This window comes from Aphelocoma coerulescens, chromosome 18 (assembly GCF_041296385.1).
Source record: "Aphelocoma coerulescens isolate FSJ_1873_10779 chromosome 18, UR_Acoe_1.0, whole genome shotgun sequence".
Taxonomy (NCBI): Eukaryota; Metazoa; Chordata; class Aves; order Passeriformes; family Corvidae; genus Aphelocoma; species Aphelocoma coerulescens.
This window is the reverse complement of record NC_091031.1, coordinates 7,926,859-7,949,605: the sequence shown is the minus strand read 5'-3', so window position 1 is coordinate 7,949,605 and position 22,747 is coordinate 7,926,859. Positions and strand designations below refer to the sequence as shown.

Below are 22,747 nucleotides of genomic sequence, written 5' to 3'. Positions count from 1 at the left end.
GGGTCCCGGTGTGACAGTGACAGGCAGACAAACAGGGTACAAAGCCACCCCGGGCTGCTCTTTGGTTTGGCTTTTCTCAGCTGCCCTTGGGGCTGTGTGGGTAGGAAGCAGCTGGGGAGGGGGATCCATGTGTCCCTCTGCAGGGAGGGGATAAAGGGGGGAGTCCCGGGGACGGCCTTTGCTCGTCACCACTGAGTAGCCGAGGACATCAGGGCAGCCGATCCGCCTCCCTGCACATCTCCCGTTTGATATTTATAGCACTCGTGTTATCAACTCAAATCAAAATCATGTGATGCTCCAACTAACTGGCGCTGCCGGACTAATTAATCACCGGCGGGTTTAAGCGAGCGGTCAAAGGGTCCATCCTTCCTCTTCAGCTCCAAGTGGAAAATGAGTAGGTGACCAGTGCTTCCCAATAATTTAAGGCTGGGGGAACTGGGAGGGGGGATCTGTTGGGGTGCATTGGAGCGGACAGGCAGCTCCCTGCCTCCAGCGGCTGCGCCCGGCGGATGCAGCTGCTCCGGGTGTGGAGCGGCGCTGGGAAGGCAGGATGGGGAAGATGGAGCGGGGCTTTAACCTGCCCCATCTCCAGTGCTGTGCACCCCTGAAGTGCTGCTGGAGGGGATCAGTCCCTGTGCCAACAGCTGCGCCAACTCCTTCCCGCTGTGATCTGTCGGGAAAAGTGGGGGGCTTGTCCTTCTCCCAGGGGACACGCCAGCGGCAGGGGGTACAGGGACAGAGGGACCATGCCCAGTCTGTCCCTGGAGGTCCCTGAGCTGGCATTGCTGCTCGGCGACGACGGGAGGAGGGTGGGCCGTGGTGGACAGAGGTCATTGAGGGGTGACTGAGGGTGGCAGATGATGGCGAGGAGGGCCACTGAGAGGTACTGGAGGCAACAGGGGATAGCAGTGGGTGGCACTGTGGGCACGCGTGTGCCACTGTGGGGGGACAGTTAAGTGGCACCTGAGGGGGGACCTCGCTGGGTGGGTGGGGGACACTGGGGAGGCAGCGGCAGCATCTCGTCCCCTCACCCCACCACCGAGCCGGACCGAGCCGGGGCGGGTCGGGGCGTGCCGGCCGATGCCGGCCCCGCCCCGAGTGTCGCAGCCCCGCGGTGCCGCGGAGGCGGCGCCGGGCGCGGCGCAGAGCGGAGCGGAGCGGAGGATGCTGCGGGCGGGGGCCGCCGCCAGCCCCGGTCCCGGCCCCCGTCCCGGTCCCGGGCGGGAGGACTCCCCGCCGCCCCCCGCCCGCTGAGCCCCGGCCCGGCCATGGGGGCTCTGACCAGCCGGCAGAACGCAGGGGTGGAGGAAGTGGATATCCCCGCTAATTCCGTCTACAGATACCCCCCGAAATCCGGTGAGCCCCCGGGGGGGGGTCTCGCGTCCCGGTGCCGCCGATGGGGAGGGAAAGAGGGGAGCGAGCCGGGTGGGCGCAGGGCACGACCTTGCTGCGGGCGGGGGTGACCCTGCGCACCCCAAAGCAAACGGTGACGCACGGGGAGGGCACCCTAAAAATCTGGGTCTGGCGCGGGGCACCCTGCGTGAGTGCGGCGCGGGAGGGATGGGGGTCACTCCTCTCCGGGCTCCCCTTTGCCAGCGCACCCGTGTTCCCAAACTTGGCTGAGTTGACGCGACTTTAATGCCATTATTGTTATAATTATTTCTGTAGCCGCGGTCTGCGGCACCGGGCTCCGGAGGCGCTTTTTATAGCCGGTTACTCCGATGCTGGCTGCTCGGCAAAATCCTGGGTTTAAATTCCCGGGAGGATGAGGGAGGCTGGGGTGGGAGGGATTGGAGGGGATCCCTCCTTCCCAGGGCTCTGCCCCATCGTAGCACCCCAGCCGCTGCCGTGGGGAGCCGTCGCCTTCCCGGCTCCTGTCCCTGCCTCGAGGCTTGCTGGTGATGCATCTCCCTCTCCCCAGTCCGGCCCTGTCTCAAACCTTGTGCGTGACCTTGGAGAATCCGTCCCTCCCCTCTGTGCCTCACTTTTCCCCGCAAGGGCCGGGCTGAGCGGGGGTCCGAGGGGGGCACGCCGGGGAGGGAGCGGTGATGGGGTCCAGCTCTTGGGTGGGCAGCGCTTCGGAGCCGCAAAAATACCGGCACCGGTTGGTGATGCCCCGGAGCACCGTGCGTGCATGTGAGGAGATTGCACAGGATCCTTGCAGCACTAAATATTATTAATAGGGAACTATTTTGGTAGTTAATAGGATAAGGAAAACGCTGGGATCGTTAGCGCTGTGACAAATTACTCGCTAATTACAACTAAAGACCTCTTTAGGAAGAATTACAGTCAACACAAACCCTGTGCTTGTCCTGAAAAGCCGTGCTTGCCTCTTTTTTTAAATTTTAATCTAAAATAGGTTGCACAGCTGGCTGGAGATGGCTGATCCTTGACAGCCTGGCTTCCCGCAGGGCTCCCCCAGCTCCCCTTTTTACGTGGTTTCAAGGCCTCTGTCACTTTGATGCCAGGTGAAGCTGGACCACCCCATCCATGGGATTGCTCTCTGTAGGGACGGTGTCTCCGTGCATTCCAAGTTTTTCCCTTGGGACCCCATCTTTTTTAGGGACTCTTGAAATACCTGGGTATGAAGGGGTGGAGGGTGCAAGTGCACCCAGCTGAGCACTTCCAAACTCATCTCAGCTGGCAGAGGTCACCAGGCTTAACTCCAGCTTTCAGGGAGAGCCCGGGCAGGGCTGGTCCCACTGCTGGGGTCTGGGCAGAGCTGCGGGGGGATGGTCCTGGTGCTGCCCAGGGTCCTCGGGGAGAGGAGCAGGAAGTGCCCAGGTGGCACAGCCATCTGCACTGGGACAAGGGCAGGCTGGTGGCCCTGGGAGATTATGGCTGGTTTGCCTTTAATCCGAGCAGGATTTGCCTTCAGTGCTGCCGGCAGCCGAGGGAGGACGTGCTGGGCAGCGGAGCCCATTCCTCTGTGGCAGCAGCTCTTCCCTCACCTCGAAAGCCACCTGGAAACAGCCCCTGGCTTTAGAAACGTGGTCCTGGAGGGGAATCTCACGGGACCCTTGGGCATTTCCCTGTCTCTGTGGATGTGGCTCTGGCTGTTGGGCTGTGGGCTCGCTCGGGATGGCCAGTGCAGCTTGTGGGAATAGGGCAGCTGTGTCTTGTCCCAGTTAAGCATCTCCCCATCCTCGGGGTCCCATCCCCTCCAGACAGGGTGTCAATGGGATTAGTTAAACCACTATTTTTGAAACAAAGGCTGGGATTTACTTCCGTGGCTGCCACTGGGAGCGAGAGCCAGCGGGGGCTGTAGATGGAGCTCACCGCCTGGCTACTGGGATGGCTTTTGGGGCAAGTCTCCAGCTTTCAGCCCCTGTCCCCGGCTGAGGTTGGCACCGAGCTCCCCTGGGGCACACAGGACTATGAGCAGGGCCCTGGCTGGGGGCAGGAGCACAGGGATTAATCCAGCAGTGACACCCCCAGTCCTGGGGGCACAACCCCAGGTGGTGGCACAGCCACGGTGGGCGAGGGCTGACGCAGCAGTGCTGTGGACAGGGTTTGGCGTCAGCTCCGGCTGCCACTGGCTCTGGCCGCCCGCTTCAGAGCACGGAATTAAATAATGGGCAGAAGCACCCAGAGCCTTTAACCAGCCCTCCACAGCACCCTGTGCTGGCACCCGCGGCCACGGGGCGTCCCTGTGCCAGCGCCGTGCCGTGGCCACCCGTCTGGGCTGACCGCAGGCTGTGCCAACCCGGTGCTTCCCTCACCAGGAGCGTGGGGATGAGCTGGAAATGAGCTTTTCTGTTTTAGCAGCTTTGGAAAGTGAGGCTGTAACGTTGGAGAGCCAGAGGCTGCAGTACCGGAGCCCAGCAGGGCAGCCATGGCTTGGGGGACAGTGCAGGACGTGCATCACTGCATGCCAGAGCCACAGGGACACACGAGGGTCCTCACCCTTCTCCTTCACCTGGACAAGGTGGCAGCACTGGCACTCACGGGGAAAAGGAGCTGGCAGCTGGTCCAGAGGTGTCCCATGTGCTGGTGCCAGGAGATGTGCAGGACACAAAGACTTTTTTTTTGCCAAGAACCTCAGGCAATTTGGGTTTATTCCTCCTTCCCAGCAGCCGCTCTGCACAGCCCTTCCCGAGATGTGCCTGTCCTTGACAGGCTCTCCTTCCCTGGGAGTAGGCGTCGGATTTACAGTCAGCCCATAATAAGGTGGCTGGGAAGGTGCTTCCCTCCTCTGCCACTCGGCCGTGTCCAGGGAGTCACCGACATGCTCCTGCCCATGCCCTGGGCTTTCCTGTGCTGCTTCTTCCCTGGAAAAGCCTGGCATGACTCAAGCCTCTTGTTTAACAGCAAGGAGGACCTTTGCTGGGAGGGAGCACAGAGCTGGTTCTGTTGCTGTCAAGAGGGAGTTGAAGCCTCTGGGGGATGTGCTGGGAGCCTGCAGCACCCAGGGATGCTCCCAACCCCTGCAGGGAGACTGGGTGATGGCAGCATGGTCCTCACCTGCTCTGCCCATCCTACAGGAGCCCCCAGCACCCACTAAACTGTGGCTGGGCCAATCACAGAGAGCCTGTGCTCCATTTTCCAGCTTTTTCCCAGTGCCAGGGTGGCTTTTCTCCCTGTTTAAATGTCATTTTTTTGCCATCTCCTGCTCTTGCTCCAAGTCAGTGTCAGGAAAAGCTCTGCATGGCCCCATTCTCCCTGTGCTGTTGCAGGCAGCTCCGAAGGCACTTTGCTCTTGGGGCTTTTTTTTTTTCCACGTGGCCGAGTCCTTCCAGGCGAGCTGCCTATAAATTATGTACATGGAAAATGGGACCTGAAAGCAGCAGGCATCAATAATTGATGGTTGACGTTCGCTAACGGGCTTGCTGCATCCGGGCACCCCTGCACCACGGGGCCTTGGGGCCGAGCTGTGTGACCCCACTCATCCCTCCTGCCCAGGAGTTAGATCCCCCCCTACTCCTCCCCCTGGGCTTTGGGCTCAGTTTTGGGTTTTAAGTGCAGTATTAGAGCCTGATCCAGCCTTGGACAGTCCCTGCCTCTGCTGGAAGCTGATCACGAGCTCTGACCTCAGTCCCCACAAGCAGAGCTGCAGCCCAGGCTTGAGCTCCTTTATCTGTGGTTCCCAAATGTTTGGGTTTGGGGTGTTCCCCGGGGGGGTGCAGATGGATCTGTGCTGGTGGGTTTGGGGTTTTTATAAGCCAGACCCTGTCTCTGTGGCTGTCAGGATGCAGGACACTGTGTCCATGTCTGACTGACTTCTGGTGCTTCTGCTCACCCCTTGCTGTTGCCCCATCCCTGTCCATCTTTCCTTTTTTTCCCACCTCAAGTCCCAGCCCTCCTGCCTGGGCAGTTCCTGTGCCACAATGTGCTGTCCCCACACAGCCCAGATCTCACGGACAAGGAGCAGGCACCAGTTGGCTCCTGGCCGGGCTGGGAGGAAATTCTTCTCTAGTGGAGAAGTGCCTGACCTGGGGGCTGCTCCCAGCTCGGGGCGAGGAGCCGGTGCTTTGGCTCTGTGAGGGAAGAAGGGACCATGGTCATTGCCCAGCATTCATCAGGCCAATGTGGAGCACTGCAGGGCAGGTGCTGACCTCCTGGAGGGTCTACAGGCCCCCAAAATCCTCCCTCCTGCAGGTGAGCCCTTCCTAGGGAAGGCTGCAGGCTGAGAACTGACACAGAACTTGGTTCAGTTGTGCTTTGCCCACCTTCCTGGTGGCAGCTGCAGCAAATCTGGGCAGTGTCTGGCTGTGGACACACTGCCTTGGGTGGCACGTGAGATCTGTGACATCAGGCTCTGGGCAGGAGCAGCCCTGCACGTTCTGGGGGCTGTGTGCCTGGTCCATGCTGCCCTTCCCGGCAGCATCCCTGGGGGTGCAGGAGCCAGCCCGGCTCCTCTGGGGCTCGCAGGGCTTTGCGTTCTCTGTGGTGTGGGAGCCAGCCTGGCTCCTCCAGGGCTCTGGGTTCTCTGGGGTTTGGGAGCCAGCCTGGCTCCTCTGGGGCTCGCAGGGCTCTGGGTTCTCTGGGGTTTGGGAGCCAGCCCGGCTCCTCCAGGGCTCGCAGGGCTCTGGGTTCTCTGGCAGGTCAGGCTGTGCCCCTGCCTCTCCTGCCTCCTCGGGACATGAGCTGGTGTTTATGCCCAGGATTAGCTCTGCTCTGCTGCCCCAGGAGCCATCTCCTCTTCTTCCTCACGGACCAGGATCCGTCCACTCCTGCCAGTGCGGGGATGGCTGAAGGTCAGGGTGACCTTGGGTGGCTCCGGCCGTACGGGGGCTCACAGGGATTTCCCAGAGAGGGAAAGGAGAGCAGGCACCGTTAAATCCCACGGATGGAGCAGCCCCCAGGGCCAGCGCTGCCATGGGGCTGGGCCCCTGCACCAGCCTCTCCTTCCCCGGCTCTGTGCCCAGGCTTGGAACGTGGTGCTGAAGCGGGTGGGAAGCGGGCAGGGAGAGGGGAGGGCAGGCAGGGAGTGTGGCTCCTGGGCAGCCTCTGCCTGCCTGGGGGCTCTCATCGTGTGAGCTCAACCAGAAAGACTCCCAGCAAGGTGACCCTGGGGACAAAGCCACCCCCGAGCCATCGATCTGGTGGCTTCGTGCCGCTCCATCGCCCGGCTGGAGCCCCCTCCTCCCCCTCCGCTCAGGCGCTCGCTGTGTTTTCATTCCAGGGAGTTACTTTGCCAACCACTTCATCATGGGCGGGGAGAAGTTCGACTCCACGCACCCCGAGGGGTACCTCTTCGGCGAGAACAGCGACCTCAACTTCCTGGGGAACCGGCCCGTGGTGGTGGGTACCGGCGGGGACCCGGGGCTGGGGGGGCTCCGGAGCACAGGTAGTGTGCCGGTGGTGGCTGTGTGTCACGGGGTGTGCGGTGCACGGCTGCCGGCTGTCCCCCTCCACCGGCAGAGCCTGCCAAGCCCGCCTGGAGCGGGCTGAGTGGATTCTCTGATGGCTGATAGAAGGGTTGGGTTCCTGCTGCAGCCTGTCCTCCATCGGGGACTACTGGTGAAAGGGAATTGGGCTGATTTAATCCAAATTCTTTCTCATTCCCTCTCCGAGAGCTGCTTTTTCTCTTGCCTTCCCCATCTCGTCCAGGAGCTGTATCCCAGACAGGAGGGCACATGGTGGGGGATGTGACACAGAGGTGCTGGTGTGGTGCAGGGTAGTGGAGTAGCTTGGACAGGAACAGATAAAATTACTGCCCAAGCTCTAGCAAGAAAGGGGAAGAAATAAAATAGAAATAAAAAGGCTAGGGTATGTTGGGGCTGAGGGCAGCATGGGTGGGTTTTGCAGTGCTGGGTGCTGCCAGCTCCAGCTGGTCTCAGGGCACGAGGGAACCTGGCTGGTGTTCCCTACATCCCAGGCTCCTGGAGATGGTTTTTGTGCTTGCTGCCTTTGGAAAGGGAGGAAGTGAGAGCAGGGGTTCAGCCATGGGAGGGATGTCCCCCTCTCGCCGGGGTGCCTCTCAGCAGTGGGACTGGAGCAGTAGGACTCCTCTTGCCTGGTGGCATTTGAGGGGTCAAGTATTAAAAAGATTCAGAGTGAGGACTTCAAAGGCACCAAAGCTTTTCTGTTAAGTCGAGATAAACTTGCCTGGTGCTTTGGCCCAGCTCTCGAGCATTGCCTGCTGCCAGCAAGGTTCCTTTTTCCTCCTTGGAATTGGCTTTGGTAGTGTTTTGGCAGCATCGTGCACTCCTTCAGCAGGGAAGTGTCCGGCCCTGGGCTGTGCCAGAGCAGGGATCCCGGCAGAGCCGAGGCCAGGAGCACCCAGAAAGCCCAAGAACACTGGGTGGGCAAAGGCAGAGCCTTTCCCTCCATCCTCTGCGCTTCCCTGGAAAATGAGAAGTCAGCACTCAGGGTCTCTTCCAGCAGCGAGTGTTGAGAAATCCTCTTGATTACAGTAAGAGCCTCTAAACTGCCCAGTGAGCAGTTCCCATGTCAGCAGCCCTGACAGCAGAGCAGCAGGGAAGGCAAAGGAACAGCTTGGAAACAGCAGAGAGAATTAATACAGCATCATGAGCTAAATTGTCTTGCTCTGGTTTAATTACCGATGGCTCTGGGCTGCAGAGCTGTGACCAAGATCCCGTCTCCCAGGGGAGCAGGGGGAGTTTTGGGGCTGGACTTTTGGGTCAGGCCAGTTTTGGGGGGCTCGGGGAGGAGTTGGGATGGATCTGTGTTGGTTCTGGTCCAAGCCTGTGTCCAGGCAACACTTGGGCCTCTCTGATGCTGCCTGCAAGTCCTGTCCTGGTGTTTCTTGGCTGCGATACTTTTGCTTTCTGGCCTTCTGTGAGAGCCCTGGTTGGGCTGGAAATATTAAAGATGGCCACTGCTTTTTGGTGGGGGATTTATTTTGGGTTCCTTGGGGTTCAAAGGTCAGGAGATCTTGGAAAAATTGTGTCCCAAGTGCTCTGTGAGCAGAGCACTTTGAGCTATGAACAGCGCTGCTGCCACAGGGATGTGCAGGGCAGCCGGAGGCTGTGCAGCTTCTCCCCTCCATGGATACATGATAATCTGGATTTTCCAGCTGGGAACAGGTTCCCAAGGGGGTGGGAAGGGCGTTGCAGGTTTAAGTAGCTGCCACCATGCAGCTGAGGAGCAAGAGAAGCTGCTGGAGGCACACAGAGAGCATGGGGGAAGCCGGGAACTGTTGAAATGTGGCACTGGGTTTCCCTGCCCACGCAAACCTGCTGGGGTCTGCTTGTAGAAAAACCCCAAGACAGACTTTTGAGGGTGGTCTTTATTTCACTTTAAGAGAAGCTGGCCTGCACCAAGTGTTGCTATAGGCACGTGGATGACACTCTTAACTTCACCGCAACCATTACCCGTTTTTTTATGTTGTGTTTCAGCTTGATTTAAAGTGAGGAGATGCAAAACATCCTCTGAATGGCCCCTTTCTGATGTGCAAAATCTGGCTTGTAAAATTTAATTTAAAAAAAAAAAAAAATCCAACCACGCTGAAAAAGTGCTCTTCACACGTGGGAGTGAAAGAGCCTGAAGTGGTTTCTGCAGCACAAAATTTGCCTGTGGCACTTCCCCATCCTGCCCAGCCCAACGGCCCCTGTGGGTGGCACCCAGGGGACCCGGCTGCCCCTTCCCTTCTCTGTCACCCACCCCTGGCTGCTGCAGCAGGTGAGGGGTACACCCATGGGTGCTCTCCCTGCCAGGGCTGGTTTGGCTGGGTGAGGTGCAAAGAATCGATTTTGGATGACTGCATTAGTTTGAATACAGGGGATGTATCACGACATAGCACAACATGTCATGACATGGCTCAGCTCCAGCCTGGAGCCTGTTCTCACTCTCTCCCTTCCAGCTGCAATGGGTGACTCTGCAGGTGCTCGATTCTGCAGGTGCACGTTTAGTGACTCATAAAAAAGTTTGTTAGCAGCACTTTAATGACTCTGCTGCCCTTTTCCCCTCCTGGAGAGGACGAGAGCAGTGGGATGCAGGGATCCCACCACCCAAATCCCATCCACCACAGGGAGGAAACAGGGACACTTGTGCCTGTTTTTTCTTGGCTGATGGGCAGCGAGGGAGCTGCAGCCTCTCTCTGCCCAGCCTCATCCAGCAGCCTAAAAATCCATCAGCAGCCACCTGCCCTGTGCCCCACATCCCCCTCATCCTCCAGCCAAAGGAGCAAGGAACAGCCCCCCTCTGTGTGCCCCCTCCCCAGTGAAACTGTCCCTGCTGTTCTGGGCTTGCTGTTTGTGGAGGGATGTCCCTGTCACCGTGCTGCCTGGTACCCAAAGCTCAGCACCCATCAGGATGCCCAGGCCACCTCAATTCCCTCTGTAGGGTGTTGGGGCTGGGTCACTGGGGGGTCCACAGCCAGCATAGCCCCCCCATGTGCGTCTGCCTTCACCGGTGTCTCTCTCATCCTAGTTCCCTTACGCTGCTCCACCTCCTCAGGAACCCGTGAAGACCCTCAGGAGTTTGATCAATATCCGCAAGGACACCCTGCGCCTCGTCAAGTGAGTCTGGGTGCCCACAGGGCTGAGCCACGGGGAGGGAGGGTCCTGCTGGGTGCTCCCAGGGGATGGATGGTGGGCACGGGGCTGCTCTCATTGCAGCAGGGCGGATGGATGGAGGGGATGAGCCGCTGCTCTCCAAACGTGCCCTTCCCCTCCCGGCTCCCGCATGCCAGCACAGGCAGTGCCGCAGGATTAAAGGAGCTTAGCGCTGCCTTTGAAGTGCTTTGCTTGTTCTTCCTCCCCCACCTTCCAAAGGCTTTGCTGGAGGGAGGCTGGGGATTGCAGCAGGGCCGTGAGATTCGGGATTACGGCTGAAATCCGTCTGCGGCACTTCCCAGCCTGCAGGTGTGACCTTGGGCATGCCGGGCACTCCTGTTGTGCCTCAGTGTCCCCTGATGGAGGGCAGCAGCCCCTTTTGGTGCTGAGGGGATCAGTCCTGGAGCACCCCAAGGCCCGTCTCCTGGACCCTCTGTGCTCCCCAGGTGCTCGGAGGAGGTGAAGACCCCAGGGGAAGAAGTGAGCAAGGCCAAGGTGCACTACAACGTGGAGTTCACCTTTGACACGGACACCCGTGTGGCCATCACCATCTACTACCAGGCAACCGAGGAGTTCCACAATGGGGTAGCGAGGTGAGGGGCCCCAGCCAGGCCTGTGTCACCCCCCAGCCTGGCCTGTGTCCACCCAAGCCTGGTATGTGTCCCTGCCTCATGGACGTGGAGCCTTCCCCCTGGAGCACCTTTCCTCTTCAGGACAGGAAACAGCTGAGGGTGGTGCTGAGATTGGAGGGAGGCTCCTTGTTTCCCCCAGGTGCCACCACCAGGTCTTTGCCAGCCCCTGCCATGTCCTTCCCTGCCCCGTCCTGCTCCCTCTTTTTACCTTCAGGTCAGAACAGAGGCCAGGGGAAATCATTGACTCCCCCCCAAACCCCTCCAGGTTGGCTGTGGAGTTGTCCCTGTCCCCTCCTGTGCTGTGTCGGCTGCCCTGTGTTTTTTTCACCCTGTGGATTATTTTAGCCCTTTTTAGAACTTCTTACCTCAGCCCTAAAAGGCATCTGGGAGGGGTGACGCACACACAACCCCTCCCATTTTCTGGCATCTCCGTGATCGGGAGGGGGGAGCAGGAGGAGTGTGGGGACACCTGTGGTGCCCTGACTCTGTCCTCTCTCCACGGGACAGCTACACCCCCAGGGACAACAGCCTGCAGTCGGAGACGGTGCACTACAAGCGGGGGGTGTGCCAGCAGTTCTGTGTGCCCTCCCACACCATCGACCCCTCCGAGTGGAGCGAGGAGGAGGTGGGTCCCCCCCGCCCCCAACATCATCCCATGGAGATGGGGAAGTGAAGCCTCAGCACTGTTCCATCTCACCAAGCCTCCCTTGTCTCTCTCCAGCTGGGCTTCGACCTGGACCGTGAGGTTTATCCCATGGTGGTGCAGGCGGTGGTGGATGAAGGAGAGGGTGAGGAGGGTGTTCCTTGCTGGGATGGGCTCTCCCAGTTTGCTGGCATTGTGATGCCAGCTGGGCAGAGCCTCCTGCTTTTCCTCACTGCCACCATGGCTCTGCCCATCCCCCTGCGTGTCCCCTGAGCCCTGCATGTCACTTTGTGTCTTGCAGAGCACAGTGGGCACTGCCACGTGCTGCTGGCCACCTTTGAGAAGGTAAGTGCCAAGCTGGCGCCATCCTCCCCCTCCTACCTCCAGCACCCACCAGGTACAAGAGCCTGGAGAATCCCTGGGAATCAGGTGCTGCTGGGCTGGGGATGTTTTGGGCTGCTCCTCAAATTCTGGGATTATTCCCTCATTTTAAGCACCCCCTTTTTGAGGCCTTTGGGCTCAACTCCATCTTCCTTCCTCCAAGAAGTCTCCAGCTTTGCAATGTGTGTGACCTCCCACAGCTACCTGGTGCTGGGCTGTCAGGAAAAGCCAGAATTCCTGCAAAATGGGCCTGTTGGGAGCAAGGAGGGAGCAGTGACAGCAACAGGGTGGGTGGGTGCTCTAGCACAGCAGCCCAGGTGTGCCCACCAATGTGCTCTTTCCCCTCTCCAGCACAGCGATGGCACCTTCTGTGTGAAGCCCCTCAAGCAGAAGCAAGTGGTGAGTGTTGGGGTGTCCCCGAGGTGGTGGCAGCCACCCTGCACACCCTGCAGGGGAGGCACTCAGGGACTCTGGGGAGACCCAAAAGCTCCATGCCTGTCCCAGCCTTGCCCCTGTCTCCCAGGGAGTGCAATTTTGAGGTTATCAATGCAAAGAGAACACCTGGATGGTGGGGGGAGGAGGGCTGGCCCAAGGAGGGGGCTGGGAGCCGCAGTGGCTGTGGGCAAGGTGTGTCTGCTCCTCACCCCTTCCCCATGGAATTGCAGGTGGATGGAGTGAGCTACCTCCTGCAGGAGATCTACGGCATCGAGAACAAGTACAACACGCAGGACTCCAAGGTCTGTGCCTGCATCCCCCTGCCTTCATCCCAGGGGTCTTCCCTCATCCCTTCTTCCCTTCCCCTAGCACAGGTCTGGCCACTGAAATGTGCTCAGGGCAAAAGGCTGCAGCACAACACGGAACTGGTGATGCCTGGGGACACTTTGTGCTGCTGGAGGCAGAAAACTGAAGGATTGAGCTTTTCCCCCCGTCCTTTGTGGTCCCTTGGGGGAAGAGTGATGGTTTAGATGGGGAGCATGTGGCTCAAGGCATGAGATGTGCCTTATGTTCTGCTCTAATATGTAAAAGTTGGGGTGAGAGTTGGGGTTTCTGTTTCCTCTGGCCTCATCTCCTGGGGAGGAGCAATGAGGTCCCAGCGGGGCATTTCAAGAGCAAGCAGCCCATGGACACAGGCAGAACCCTCTTGGAGCACCCAGCCAGTATTTTAGAGCACCCACCCTGGGGCCACGGGGGCTGGGGACCCCCGAGGCTGAGCAGTTCCCTCCTGTCCCTGGGGCAGGTGGCCGAGGACGAGGTGAGCGATAACAGCGCCGAGTGCGTGGTTTGCCTGTCGGACGTCCGGGACACCCTGATCCTGCCCTGCCGCCACCTCTGCCTCTGCAACACCTGCGCCGACACTCTGCGCTACCAGGCCAACAACTGCCCCATCTGCAGGCTGCGTAAGGGCCGGGGGCGAGCTTGGGTGGGCTGGTTGGCATCTCTGGGAACGGGCTGGCATCTGCCACCCTCCAGTTCTGCAGTCCTGCTATCCCCCCTTGGGAAATGCGGTGTCGTTTTTTGACGGGTCTCCCTTCAAAGCCTGGTTTTCATCCCTCCCTTTGTTCCCCGCTGCCGCAGCTTTCCGAGCCTTGCTTCAAATCCGAGCCATGAGGAAAAAGCTGGGCCCCCTCTCGCCCACCAGCTTCAACCCCATCATCGCCTCGCAGACCTCCGACTCCGAGGAGCACTCGGTCAGTGCCTGGCTGAAGGTGGGACCCTGGAGTCTTCCAGCGGGGTGGGGAGGTTTGGGGATCTGTGTGTTTGTGAGGGACAGGGTTTATTTATTTAGTGCAAATTCATCTTGCAAAAAACGCTGGGTTGATACTGCAAAAAAAAGAGAAAAAAGGTATTTGGCGGGGTGTTCATTCTCTAGGTTTGAGCTTCTCCCTGGGGCACCTTGATCCCACTGGGAGTGAGGGGATCAGCAAAATGGCCCAGGGAGGATCCTCACCCCTTCTCCCCCTCTCCCCAGTCCTCGGAGAACATCCCCCCGGGTTACGAGGTGGTGTCACTGCTGGAGGCCCTCAATGGGCCACTGACGCCGTCGCCGGCCGCGCTGCCCCTGCGAGCGCTGGGGGACCCCCCGGGCATGGGGACCCTGCCCTCCTACGGCAGTGATGGCCCCCTGCCCCCCCTGAGGGCCCTGTCACCCCTCGAGCGCCTGCCTGACTGTGGTCCCCCGGGGCTCAAGCTGAAGAAGAGCATCTCCAAGTGAGTATTGGGGTGGGTCCGGGAGTCTGGGGGGGTCTGGGGGCTGTGGGCAGGGGTGAAACCCTCTGCTTTGCCCCTTTGGCCAGGTCCATCTCACAGAACTCCTCTATCCTGCCCGAAGAGGAGGATGAGAAGTCGTGCACTGAGTCAGAGCTGAGGGTCTCCAGGAGGAGATCCCCAGCCCGGTGTGAGGAGGTGAGCACTGTCCAAAACGTGCTGGTGAGGAGTTGAGGCACTGGGGGGGCAGCAGATTTGGGGGAGCCTTGGGACCAGAGACTGACTGGGGTTGCCCCTCCTGGCTCTTCTCCATCCATAAGGATGCCTAGAGGAGATGGGCCATCCATGCTGAATATCCCCTATCCCATCCCCTCCCCATGGGCTCTTCTTCCAGGAATGTGGTGCAACGCCAGAGAGTGAAAACCTCACCTTGTCATCATCAGGAGCCATTGACCAGTCCTCGTGCACTGGGACACCCCTCTCCTCCACCATCTCATCCCCAGAAGGTACAGCATGGTGGGGTTTCAAAGGTGCTGGCAAGGCAGGAGAGTGGCATCGTGATCTCAGGACTGTCACACTGTGGGGGGATGCAAAGAGGGGTCCCTTCTTACCCTGCCATGGACATTGGATGGAGCCCCAGAGCGTCACCTCTGCTTTGTCACCCATACACCTGGAGATGGGGATCACGGGGCCACCAGTCATGCCTGCTTTGTCACCCTTTAGACCCAGGAAGGGGGGGGCTGTCAGCCCTGGGGTCCTGCTGCTGGCAGCTTTGCACCCATCACATCTCCATGGCATGCAGCCAGCCCTTGCTCTGCACCCCACTCCTCCTCATTAGCCCCTCTGCCATTAGTGGGTGCTGTGCTGTGACTCCCACCAGTGTGTGGGGGAGTCCAGCAGCCCCCTCAGCCCGTGCTCTCTCCCAGAGCCCGTGAGCAGCAGCCTGGCTCAGTCCGTCATGTCCATGGCCTCCTCCCAGAGCCAGCACTCCCAGCTCAGCACTGACACTGTGTCCTCCATGTCTGGCTCCTATATCGCCCCTGGCACGGAGGAGGAAGAGGAGGAGGAGGAGGGGGACGTGCTCCCTTCGCCCGAGGCCGCCAGCGCCACAGCGTCTGACGGAGAGGTAGGGACTGGGGGTTGGTGGTGGTGGTGCCCAGCTTGGTGAGCTTCCATATGGGATGTAACTCCTCCTCCAAAACCACTGGCACCGGACTTTTTTTGTTTTCCTTCCATCTTTCCCACCTTCCTCCTACAGTCAACACCTGTGGAGTCCCCGGATCTAAACTTTGTCAGCATCTCTGCCGAGGAGCGCGATGCCGAGGTAACCACAACCATCCCACGAGGAACTGGGAGCTGTGGTGTCACCCAGCACCGTGGGGGGATCCCAGTTGTGCCCACAGCTGGGAGCTGTGGCGTCACCCAGCACCGTGGGGGGATCCCAGTTGTGCCCACAGCTGGGAGCTGTGGTGTCACCCAGCACCGTGGGGGGATCCCAGTTGTGCCCACGGAGAGGGAAGCACCACATTCCCCCAGGGCTGGGCTGGGCTGGGCTGGGGAAGGGGCTGCCCACACATCCATGTCCCTGCAGGCTGCCCTGGGGATGGATGGGGCAGTGGGGTTGTGCCCTAATGACAGTCCTGATCCATGGAATCCCCAGGGCCAGGGATGTTCCCCCAAAGGGACCTGGGAACAGCCCCTGGCACAGCCTCAGGCTAACACTCGCTGCCTCTCGCCTGTGCCACAGGGCAACGATGTGCTGGAGGACGAGGACGCCTCTCCCACACAGGAAGACGGTAAAAGGCCCTGGGTCGTTGTTGTCCCCTCACTTTCAACTCGCTGTCACCGTGAGCAGGGGGTGCTGTGCTGTCCCCAGCTTCCCTGCTGCCATCAGGGAGAGCCCTGGGGGACTCTGCGGGCGCTGGAGACAGGGAAACATCTGCCACAGCAGGGACACCCACGGGTGGGCTGAACAGCAGCGGGCGGGGGGAGCCAGCCAGGCATGGGGACCCAGAGAGCTCAGTGTGGGACGTGGAGCAGTTGGTGTGCAGGATCCAATGGTTTTTCCAACGAGCCAAGTGGGAAAGAGGCTTCTCTCTCTCTGTGTTTTTTCCCTCGCCAAGGTGTTTTCTCAAATCTCTGAAACTTTGCCCTGTAGAAATCCGTGTCTGGGCTGATTCCCACAGGAAGGGGCTGCAAAGCTGTTCCCTCTGGGATGCTTTCCTCACTTTCTTTGGCCTGTTCTCAATGTGTTAAGTCAACACACGCACATCGAGGGCTCCTCTCACCTCCTCCCTTGAGCTCAGATAGCCAAGGAAAGAGGTGGTCACCTCCATGCCATTGGCCACCAACAGCCCTGGATTGCTTTTGGGCAATAGGGAGGCCCACAGTGTGCCCCCTCCCACATTTCCAAGTCTCTTTTTAGCAAAAATATGCCAAAACTATTTCCCCATCCAACCTGAACTCTCAGCCAAGCTGGAAAGCAGGAACACCCATGGAACACCCATCCCCAAATCGTGGCCTCTGACCTGTAGAGAGGCTCAGGCTGATGGGGAGACTCAAGTGTAACAAATAGGAGCAACCAAGGGCTGTGGTGGGCATCCATGGGCATCCCAACAACTCTGGGAGCAGGATGGCCTTTCTCCTTAGGACGCAGTCCTGCGCCTGTTCTCAGCAGGGCTACTGGCATATTTGGGAACATCCCTCCTAAGGTTCAGTCACCTGCATCTGATGGATGCAGGTAAGAACCTGGGGGCTAATCTCTTGCAGAAGTGATGCTAAGAAGCAGAGTTACCTCCCTCATCCCCAAAAGCCTCCATCCCCCCCTGCAAAAGCTTGGCTACGGCTTCTTTTGCCCCACGCATCCAGCTACTGCCTCCTCCTGGCATCCACGCAGCTCTCACTGCACTGCTGGTGCTGGAGAGGCTCCTGCAGGAGGTGATGGGTGCCACCACGGCCTGGCTGTGCCAGAGGGAAGGTTTGGCTGAACCCTGGGCGGGTTCATGCGTGTGCCCATGGCCGCATCGTCGCTGTTCCGCTGCCCTCCGATGCGGCCGGTGCGAGGAAAGGAGCAGCTCGGGCTGTGCCCAGGCGTTATTGTCCACTCTTCACCCAGTCCCACACAGATGCATCATTTTTATCTCATTATTGTTTGTGGTTTTTTTTTTTTTTGAAAGAGGCTGGGGAGGGGAGAGGAAAAGCCCCAGAAATCCCACCCCCCAGTGCTAAAAAGGCGACGTCGAGCCCCAGCCCGGCCGCGGCGTTAACTGCCTTAACTCCCTTCCAGGCCCGAGGACAGGCGCTTTCCTCGGTCTGAGGTGTGACAATAACAATGACATGGGCATCGCACACGTGAGAGCGCTGGACAATAAACTGTGCTCTGAGGCCTGCTTACCTGGTGAGTGGCCGTCTGCTGAACATGAACTTGGGGTGGGGGGGACAGTTCCACTCTTCCCTGCATCCCCCCAGCCCTTCGCATCCATCCTTCCTCTCTCATCACCATCGTTCCCACCATCCTGGCCACTGCCATCCCCGCCACGTTGTCCTCACTGCACCCCTCCACCCGCCCCTCTGTGGGGCTGAGCACCAGACACGTCACCACCCATAGGTCAGGGTGGCCTGTCCGGACTGGGATGTCCCCAGGGGGCTGCAGACTTGCTTTGCTGGGGTTCTCTGTCCCTTGGCCAGGGGGCTGCTGGCACCCCAGGGGGCACCAGTCCTCCTTAGGAAGGTGGTTGTGTGGCACAGCTGTAGCCTGGTCCAGGCTTGTGGTGGGCACAGCAATATTTTGTGTTGGGATGTGATCCACAGGCCGTCCAGCTGTACAGCAGGAGCTGCCTGCCTCATCCTCCTCTTCCTCCAAGGCCAGGGGGATGGGGTGTGTCAGCTCAGGTCATCATTCTACAGAGCCCCAACATTCATCCGTCTTTCCCATTTCTTCATGCTTTTTCCCTCACCCTCTTCCCACTTTTGTTTCCTCCCAGCCTCTCTCCATCCCTTTTTTTTCTTCCTTCCTCCCAGGCTCCTCCGTCTGCGTGAAAGTTCATGTTCGCTCTGTGCCAACACGGTTTTCTCCACCCACGCTTGTGCCCCTTCCCTGCCCAGAGTTGCCCAAAGGTGACAAATGTATTGAAGACCCCTGGCCCCTGTGTGGAAGGGGGCAGTGGGCAGGGGACCCTGCCCAGCCTTGCAGGCTCAGCTTCCTCAACCTGTGCGTGGGGAAACGAGCCAAAAAGCCAAGACCACACCGTCCGTGGGGTCTCCATCAATACATTTGTGGACAAGCTGGAAGCAACTCTGCCCCTGCCTTGCCCCTTCAGCTGACTTTGTGGCAGGTCCCAGACTTGCAGCAGGTGCTGGAGAGCCAAGAGGGTGGGTGAAACCCACTGGAGGGAGGGGAAATCCTTTCTTTCCCCCTGCTCCTTTGGGAAAGCCTCCTCTCCTGCTGCCTCGCCTGTTCCTGGTGGTTTCTGTGCTGGAGAAACACAGCTGAGGCTCTTGGGGAGGAACAGGTGCCTGCCACAAAAGCCCTGTGTCCCCTCCATCACCCTCTGTCAGCAGCTGGCTGAGCCCTGCCGGCCTGGGGGGCTGGGGAGGGAGCTGGGGGTGTCCCAGCAGCACCTCTGCTTTGCTGGAGGGCCTGGCAAAGCACCCCTTGTCTGTGGCACCAGCCAAAGCCATCCTTGACTGCATCCCTCTTGGTTGTGCCGGGGGGAGGATGAGGAAGGGGGAGCTTTGCAGCCCAAATGGCTCTGGCACAGGGTCAAATTCTTGCTCTGCTGTGATGAGTGCACTGGCCTTGTCCCCTGCCTGGGCTGGGGTGCAGGATCTGGCCCCTGGGCTGAGCCTAGCCAAGGATGCCCTCTCCATCCTTTGGCCACCACGCCTGTCCATGTATCTGGCAGCTGCAGCCCTCGGCATGAGCTGTGCTGCACGAGTGGGGTGATCCAGCCTTGGCATTTGTGTGGAAAAGCAGAGGGCTGCCCCTCGGGCTGGGACCAGGGGCAGAGGAGGTGCAGAGTGGGGGCTTTGGGGCTGTCCATGGTCCCCTGGGAATGGCAGACATGATGTTCTTCCATCCCTTCTCACTCTCTGTAGGACACAAGGCATTTTTTCCACATCCTAAGGGACAGTGATCACTGTTGCCTGACTTTCCTTTTTGAGTTGTTGTATCAGTTTGTGTGGATCAGGATGTTCCAGCAGTTTTTAACCAGGGTAATGTCCATTCCAGTAGGGTTGGAGACCAAGTGTCATATAACACATCTGACATCCGTTCTGGTGCACAGTTTCTGGTAGGGAATAGCTGAAGTCACACCCTGCTCTGCAGGTGAAGTTACAAATACAGATTCAAGCAGTTACACAGCTGGGTCTTGGTGTCATCCACTGTTAAGTTGTCACAAGGGGCTCTAAGACATACAGACCCTTGTCCTGTGGATACTGAGATGGATCCAGGGTCATTATCAGGAGACGTTTCGAAATGATAGACACAGCTCTGTGTCCAAACACAGCTTGGGCTGGCAAAGTATTGCTTTCACATTGCTTCCTGTCGTTCTCTCACCACACGACCGTCTACAGCAGTGGTTTGCCATGCATATGTATGGTTGTTCTGAGCCCATGCTCAGTGCTCCAATGGATCTAATCTGATTGCTACCACAAGGATTTGGTGCCTGGTACGTACAGGAGCACTATGTATTGCTAAGACAAAAGCTGTGACCTTACTAGTGATGGGGACATAAGAAAATTTAGTAAAAACCGCCAGGATTGAAATGTCCTTTCAAATTTCAATGAATAGAAGTCCCTTTTCCCACTCTATGATTATCCCAGCACTGTAGAGGTAGCCACAACTGAGCTGGAATACAGCTGAGTGCTGAAGACACTTTGCTTTGAGCAATTCCCAGAGCATCAGCCAGCTGGTCAATAGCATTTGGATATTTTTGATATTTGAAGCTGACCACTGAGTGTTTCCAGGAGCGGCTAAGGAAGGCTTTAAGGGCTGATCTGTAGTGTCCAAGTTATTAATGGTTGCACCCAATTGATCAGTTAGAGTTTCAAGACTGATACTGTTCAATACCCCAATTCCAGTTCCCAATATATCAGTTAGATGTGCGAGGTAACAGCCTCTGGTTTAGCCAGGAAAACCACCTGGTGGAGGAGGTACCTGTAAAAGGTGAATGTTTTGGTCTGATAGCAGAAACATTGGTCTGCACCTCTTTAAGGACTAGGATTAAGCAGTATTTGTTATTGTTCAACCAATTTGACCTTGAAATGTTCAGAGTTGATTTTATAGGTTTTTGAGAAGTTTTTGGAGCAGTTGGGGGGGGTATGGTGGGCGCCCTTAAACCCTCTAGGGTACAGTCAGCTTCTATATCATAAGGAGTTCAGATCAGTTTTGTGTCTTTAAATTTACAGTCGTTTAGGCTCATGGTGAGACAGACTGGGGGTATTCCATATTTCGTGGGTTTGTTTTGGCTGTATCATTCTTAAAATTTCTAAAGGCCTGTACCTAGTGTGTGACAGCCCTGTTCACTGATAGCAGGGAAGGCAGTTGCATGCTGGCCCTTGAGATCTGTGGTGTTCAAGAGTCCACATCTAGGACAGTCTCCAAGCTGGTGACATTTGATAATGATGTTTTTGTCCTCTCTGTAATGGATGAAGGTGTGGGACGTGGTTCCTCCAAGCTTCTTTTGAAATCTCTGCAGATTTCAATCTGATGGGAAAGAGCTTTGGGAGGAGGCAAAAGGCCACATCCCAGGGATTTTAGGACACGAGGTTTAACTAAAACCTATAGATCTGTGTCCCTGTGTGGATCCTGCAGAGGGTCGCAGGGGCTGTCCCCAGGGCTCAGAGCATCCTCTGGCCACGGCCACAGCCTCTGCTGGGGGCAGGGTGGCAAAAGCAGCTTTGGAAAGAGAAACTGAGGAAAGGCATTTGCCAGAAAAGCTGGCACCAAGGGGGGAGGGCTGGGGAGCTGCTGTAGAAAACCTGAAACCAGGGCTCTTGCTGGTTTAAAGCCGCAGATGCTCCGAGCTGTGAGCAGTGGGCCGGGCGAACCGGTTGGGTTTCACCAGGATGGAGTCTGGGAGCTGCTCTGCCCAGGGCAGGTCTGCCAGCTGCTGACAGCAGGGCAGACCCCTCCAGCAGCACAAGGGGATGGGAGGTGGGTGGGTACAGGGCTGGTACCCTGCTCCAGGACCAGAGCATGCCCTGCTGTCCCAGCCCTGCTCCTCGGCAGCCTCGCAAGGGTGCACTGAGCAGAGCTGGGTCTCTGCACTGGGGCATTGCAGTGACTTAGGCAATATCAAGCTCTTAATGGGATTTCCATGTGCATGTACACGCGGTCCTGTTTAATTATCCATCCCCTCCGGGACCTGCAGACTTAACATGCCTCGCTCTCCAGCCTGAGCTTGCCATGAAAAGCCAGTCGAAATGGCAGCTGTCACCTCCCATAAATCAGCAGGCAGCAGGATTTTGTTGCTCCCCCTCTGAGAAAGCCTCAGCCCTTGGCCTTGGCATGCCCTCACACAGTCCCTCTGGCTCCGGACACAGGGCTTAACCTCGCTGGAGGGTGCAGCCAAGCTGCCGTAGGGGTGCACCCCCTTCCTAAGGGCAGCACACAGCCTCTGATGGGTTTGGTGGTGGGACACAAGCCACGGGCCGAGCTCTGCCATCACCCTGCCCCAGCTGGAGGGAGCTGCCTGAACTGGGAGCCTGCAGCCGGAGAGGAGGCATGGGGGACCCAGCTGCCCCAGCACCACAAGCATGTCCACCCCTCGGTTCCCCTTGGCACGAAACCCTGGGAGGCTCCACGCATGGGGACCCCTCACCCTGTGCCCGGCAGCAGCTCCCCGGCCCCCTCCCGGACCCGTTCGCAGGCGGTGAGACCCCCAGGCCCCCCGGTCACCCCGTTTGCTCGCTGGTGTGCATGTCCCCGTGTCCCCGCGCCGCCTCCGCTCCCACCTTCACCATGTGCCTTCTGGTCTCTCCTGCCACGCAGCCGCCGTGCCGGACTCCTGCCCCATTAACATTGAGGAATAGGTGAGACCATGAGACCCCCAGAGCTGCGCCCACCTCGTGCCCCATCCCCCGGGGGGGTTGGCGCTGGGTTGTCACCCCTTGCTCCGGTGTTGCTGGCGGCCCCCTCACTGCCCAGGCCAGGGGAACATCGCTTTGTGCCTGGCCTGCAGCCCCACAGGGCACCCGCATGTGGCCTCTCGCCGGGCAGAGGGGGCACAGGCAGCCCCCTTCGTTTGGGTTGTTTAAACCCAGCAAATGGTCGTGCTGTGCTTCCCGTTCGGCCCTCAGCGTTCCTGAGAAACTGGGGGTTTAAGGGGCTCCCCCAGCCTGGAGAGGTAAGAGCAGGCACCCCCCAGCCCTCGCTGCAGCCAAAACCCAACGGGGGAGCTGGGGAGGTGGGAGTTACTTTGGGACAGTAAATCGCATCCCCCATGGAAAAATGAGCCGAGTGCAGCAGTGGGCTTTGGGAGCCCCTAATTCCCCGTTTTTTCCCCCCAGGCCCAGAGGCAGCCAACAACAACGTGGGGCTGCAGCAGACCCGGCCCCGCCGCCCCCCCGGCCCCCGGGACCCGGAGCAGGCAGCGGCCGCCCTGCCCGTGTGAGGGCTCAGCCCCGGCGGGGGCACAGACCCCCTGCCCACCCAGAGGGACCCCGGTGTCCGGGCACCGTGGGCATCGCCACCGCCACCCCTCGGCTGTACCGGGACTGATTTTCAAAAGAAAAGACGGTAACCTCGACTTTTCCGTGGGGGCTGAAAGCCATGTCACTTTGGAGCCCCCCCCCCCCCCCATCCATTAGCACCTTCCCATTCTCCTCGTGCCCCCCGGTCATCTTACACCCCCAGGCTCCTCTCCTCCAACGTGTGGAGCAGACGGGACAGGGTCACCTCACTAAGGGGGTTCTGGGATGTG

The 22,747-nt window shown here is 59.0% G+C and overlaps 1 protein-coding gene across 3 annotated transcripts; it reads left to right on the top strand.

The window, feature by feature from the left end:
- Positions 1-1,124: 1,124 nt before the first annotated feature.
- RNF157 (ring finger protein 157) lies at positions 1,125-22,619 on the top strand. 3 transcript variants are annotated; one of them, XM_069032521.1, is made up of 20 exons: positions 1,125-1,356; positions 6,626-6,744; positions 9,838-9,926; positions 10,409-10,555; positions 11,102-11,219; positions 11,316-11,382; positions 11,539-11,582; positions 11,970-12,017; positions 12,284-12,355; positions 12,856-13,015; positions 13,194-13,306; positions 13,588-13,826; positions 13,913-14,021; positions 14,218-14,329; positions 14,750-14,949; positions 15,082-15,147; positions 15,571-15,619; positions 17,110-17,220; positions 21,695-21,857; positions 22,335-22,619. In XM_069032521.1, the coding sequence occupies exons 1-20, from the start codon at positions 1,269-1,271 to the stop codon at positions 22,543-22,545; spliced, it is 2,325 nt and encodes a 774-aa protein (XP_068888622.1). In that variant the 5' UTR covers positions 1,125-1,268; the 3' UTR covers positions 22,546-22,619. The 3 variants fall into 3 exon arrangements, with proteins under 3 accessions (XP_068888622.1, XP_068888621.1, XP_068888620.1); XM_069032520.1 differs by having other exon boundaries at positions 21,817-21,857; positions 22,335-22,416; XM_069032519.1 differs by lacking the exon at positions 21,695-21,857 and having other exon boundaries at positions 22,335-22,534.
- Positions 22,620-22,747: the final 128 nt, after the last annotated feature.

Excerpts from the sequence above, each read along its gene's own strand:
- RNF157 (XM_069032521.1), top strand. The coding sequence starts at position 1,269 with ATGGGGGCTCTGACCAGCCGGCAGAACGCAGGGGTGGAGGAAGTGGAT. Across the intron at positions 12,018-12,283 it reads CCCTCAAGCAGAAGCAAGTG|GTGGATGGAGTGAGCTACCT; the intron begins GTGAGTGTTGGG and ends ATGGAATTGCAG. Across the intron at positions 21,858-22,334 it reads CCATTAACATTGAGGAATAG|GCCCAGAGGCAGCCAACAAC; the intron begins GTGAGACCATGA and ends TTTTCCCCCCAG.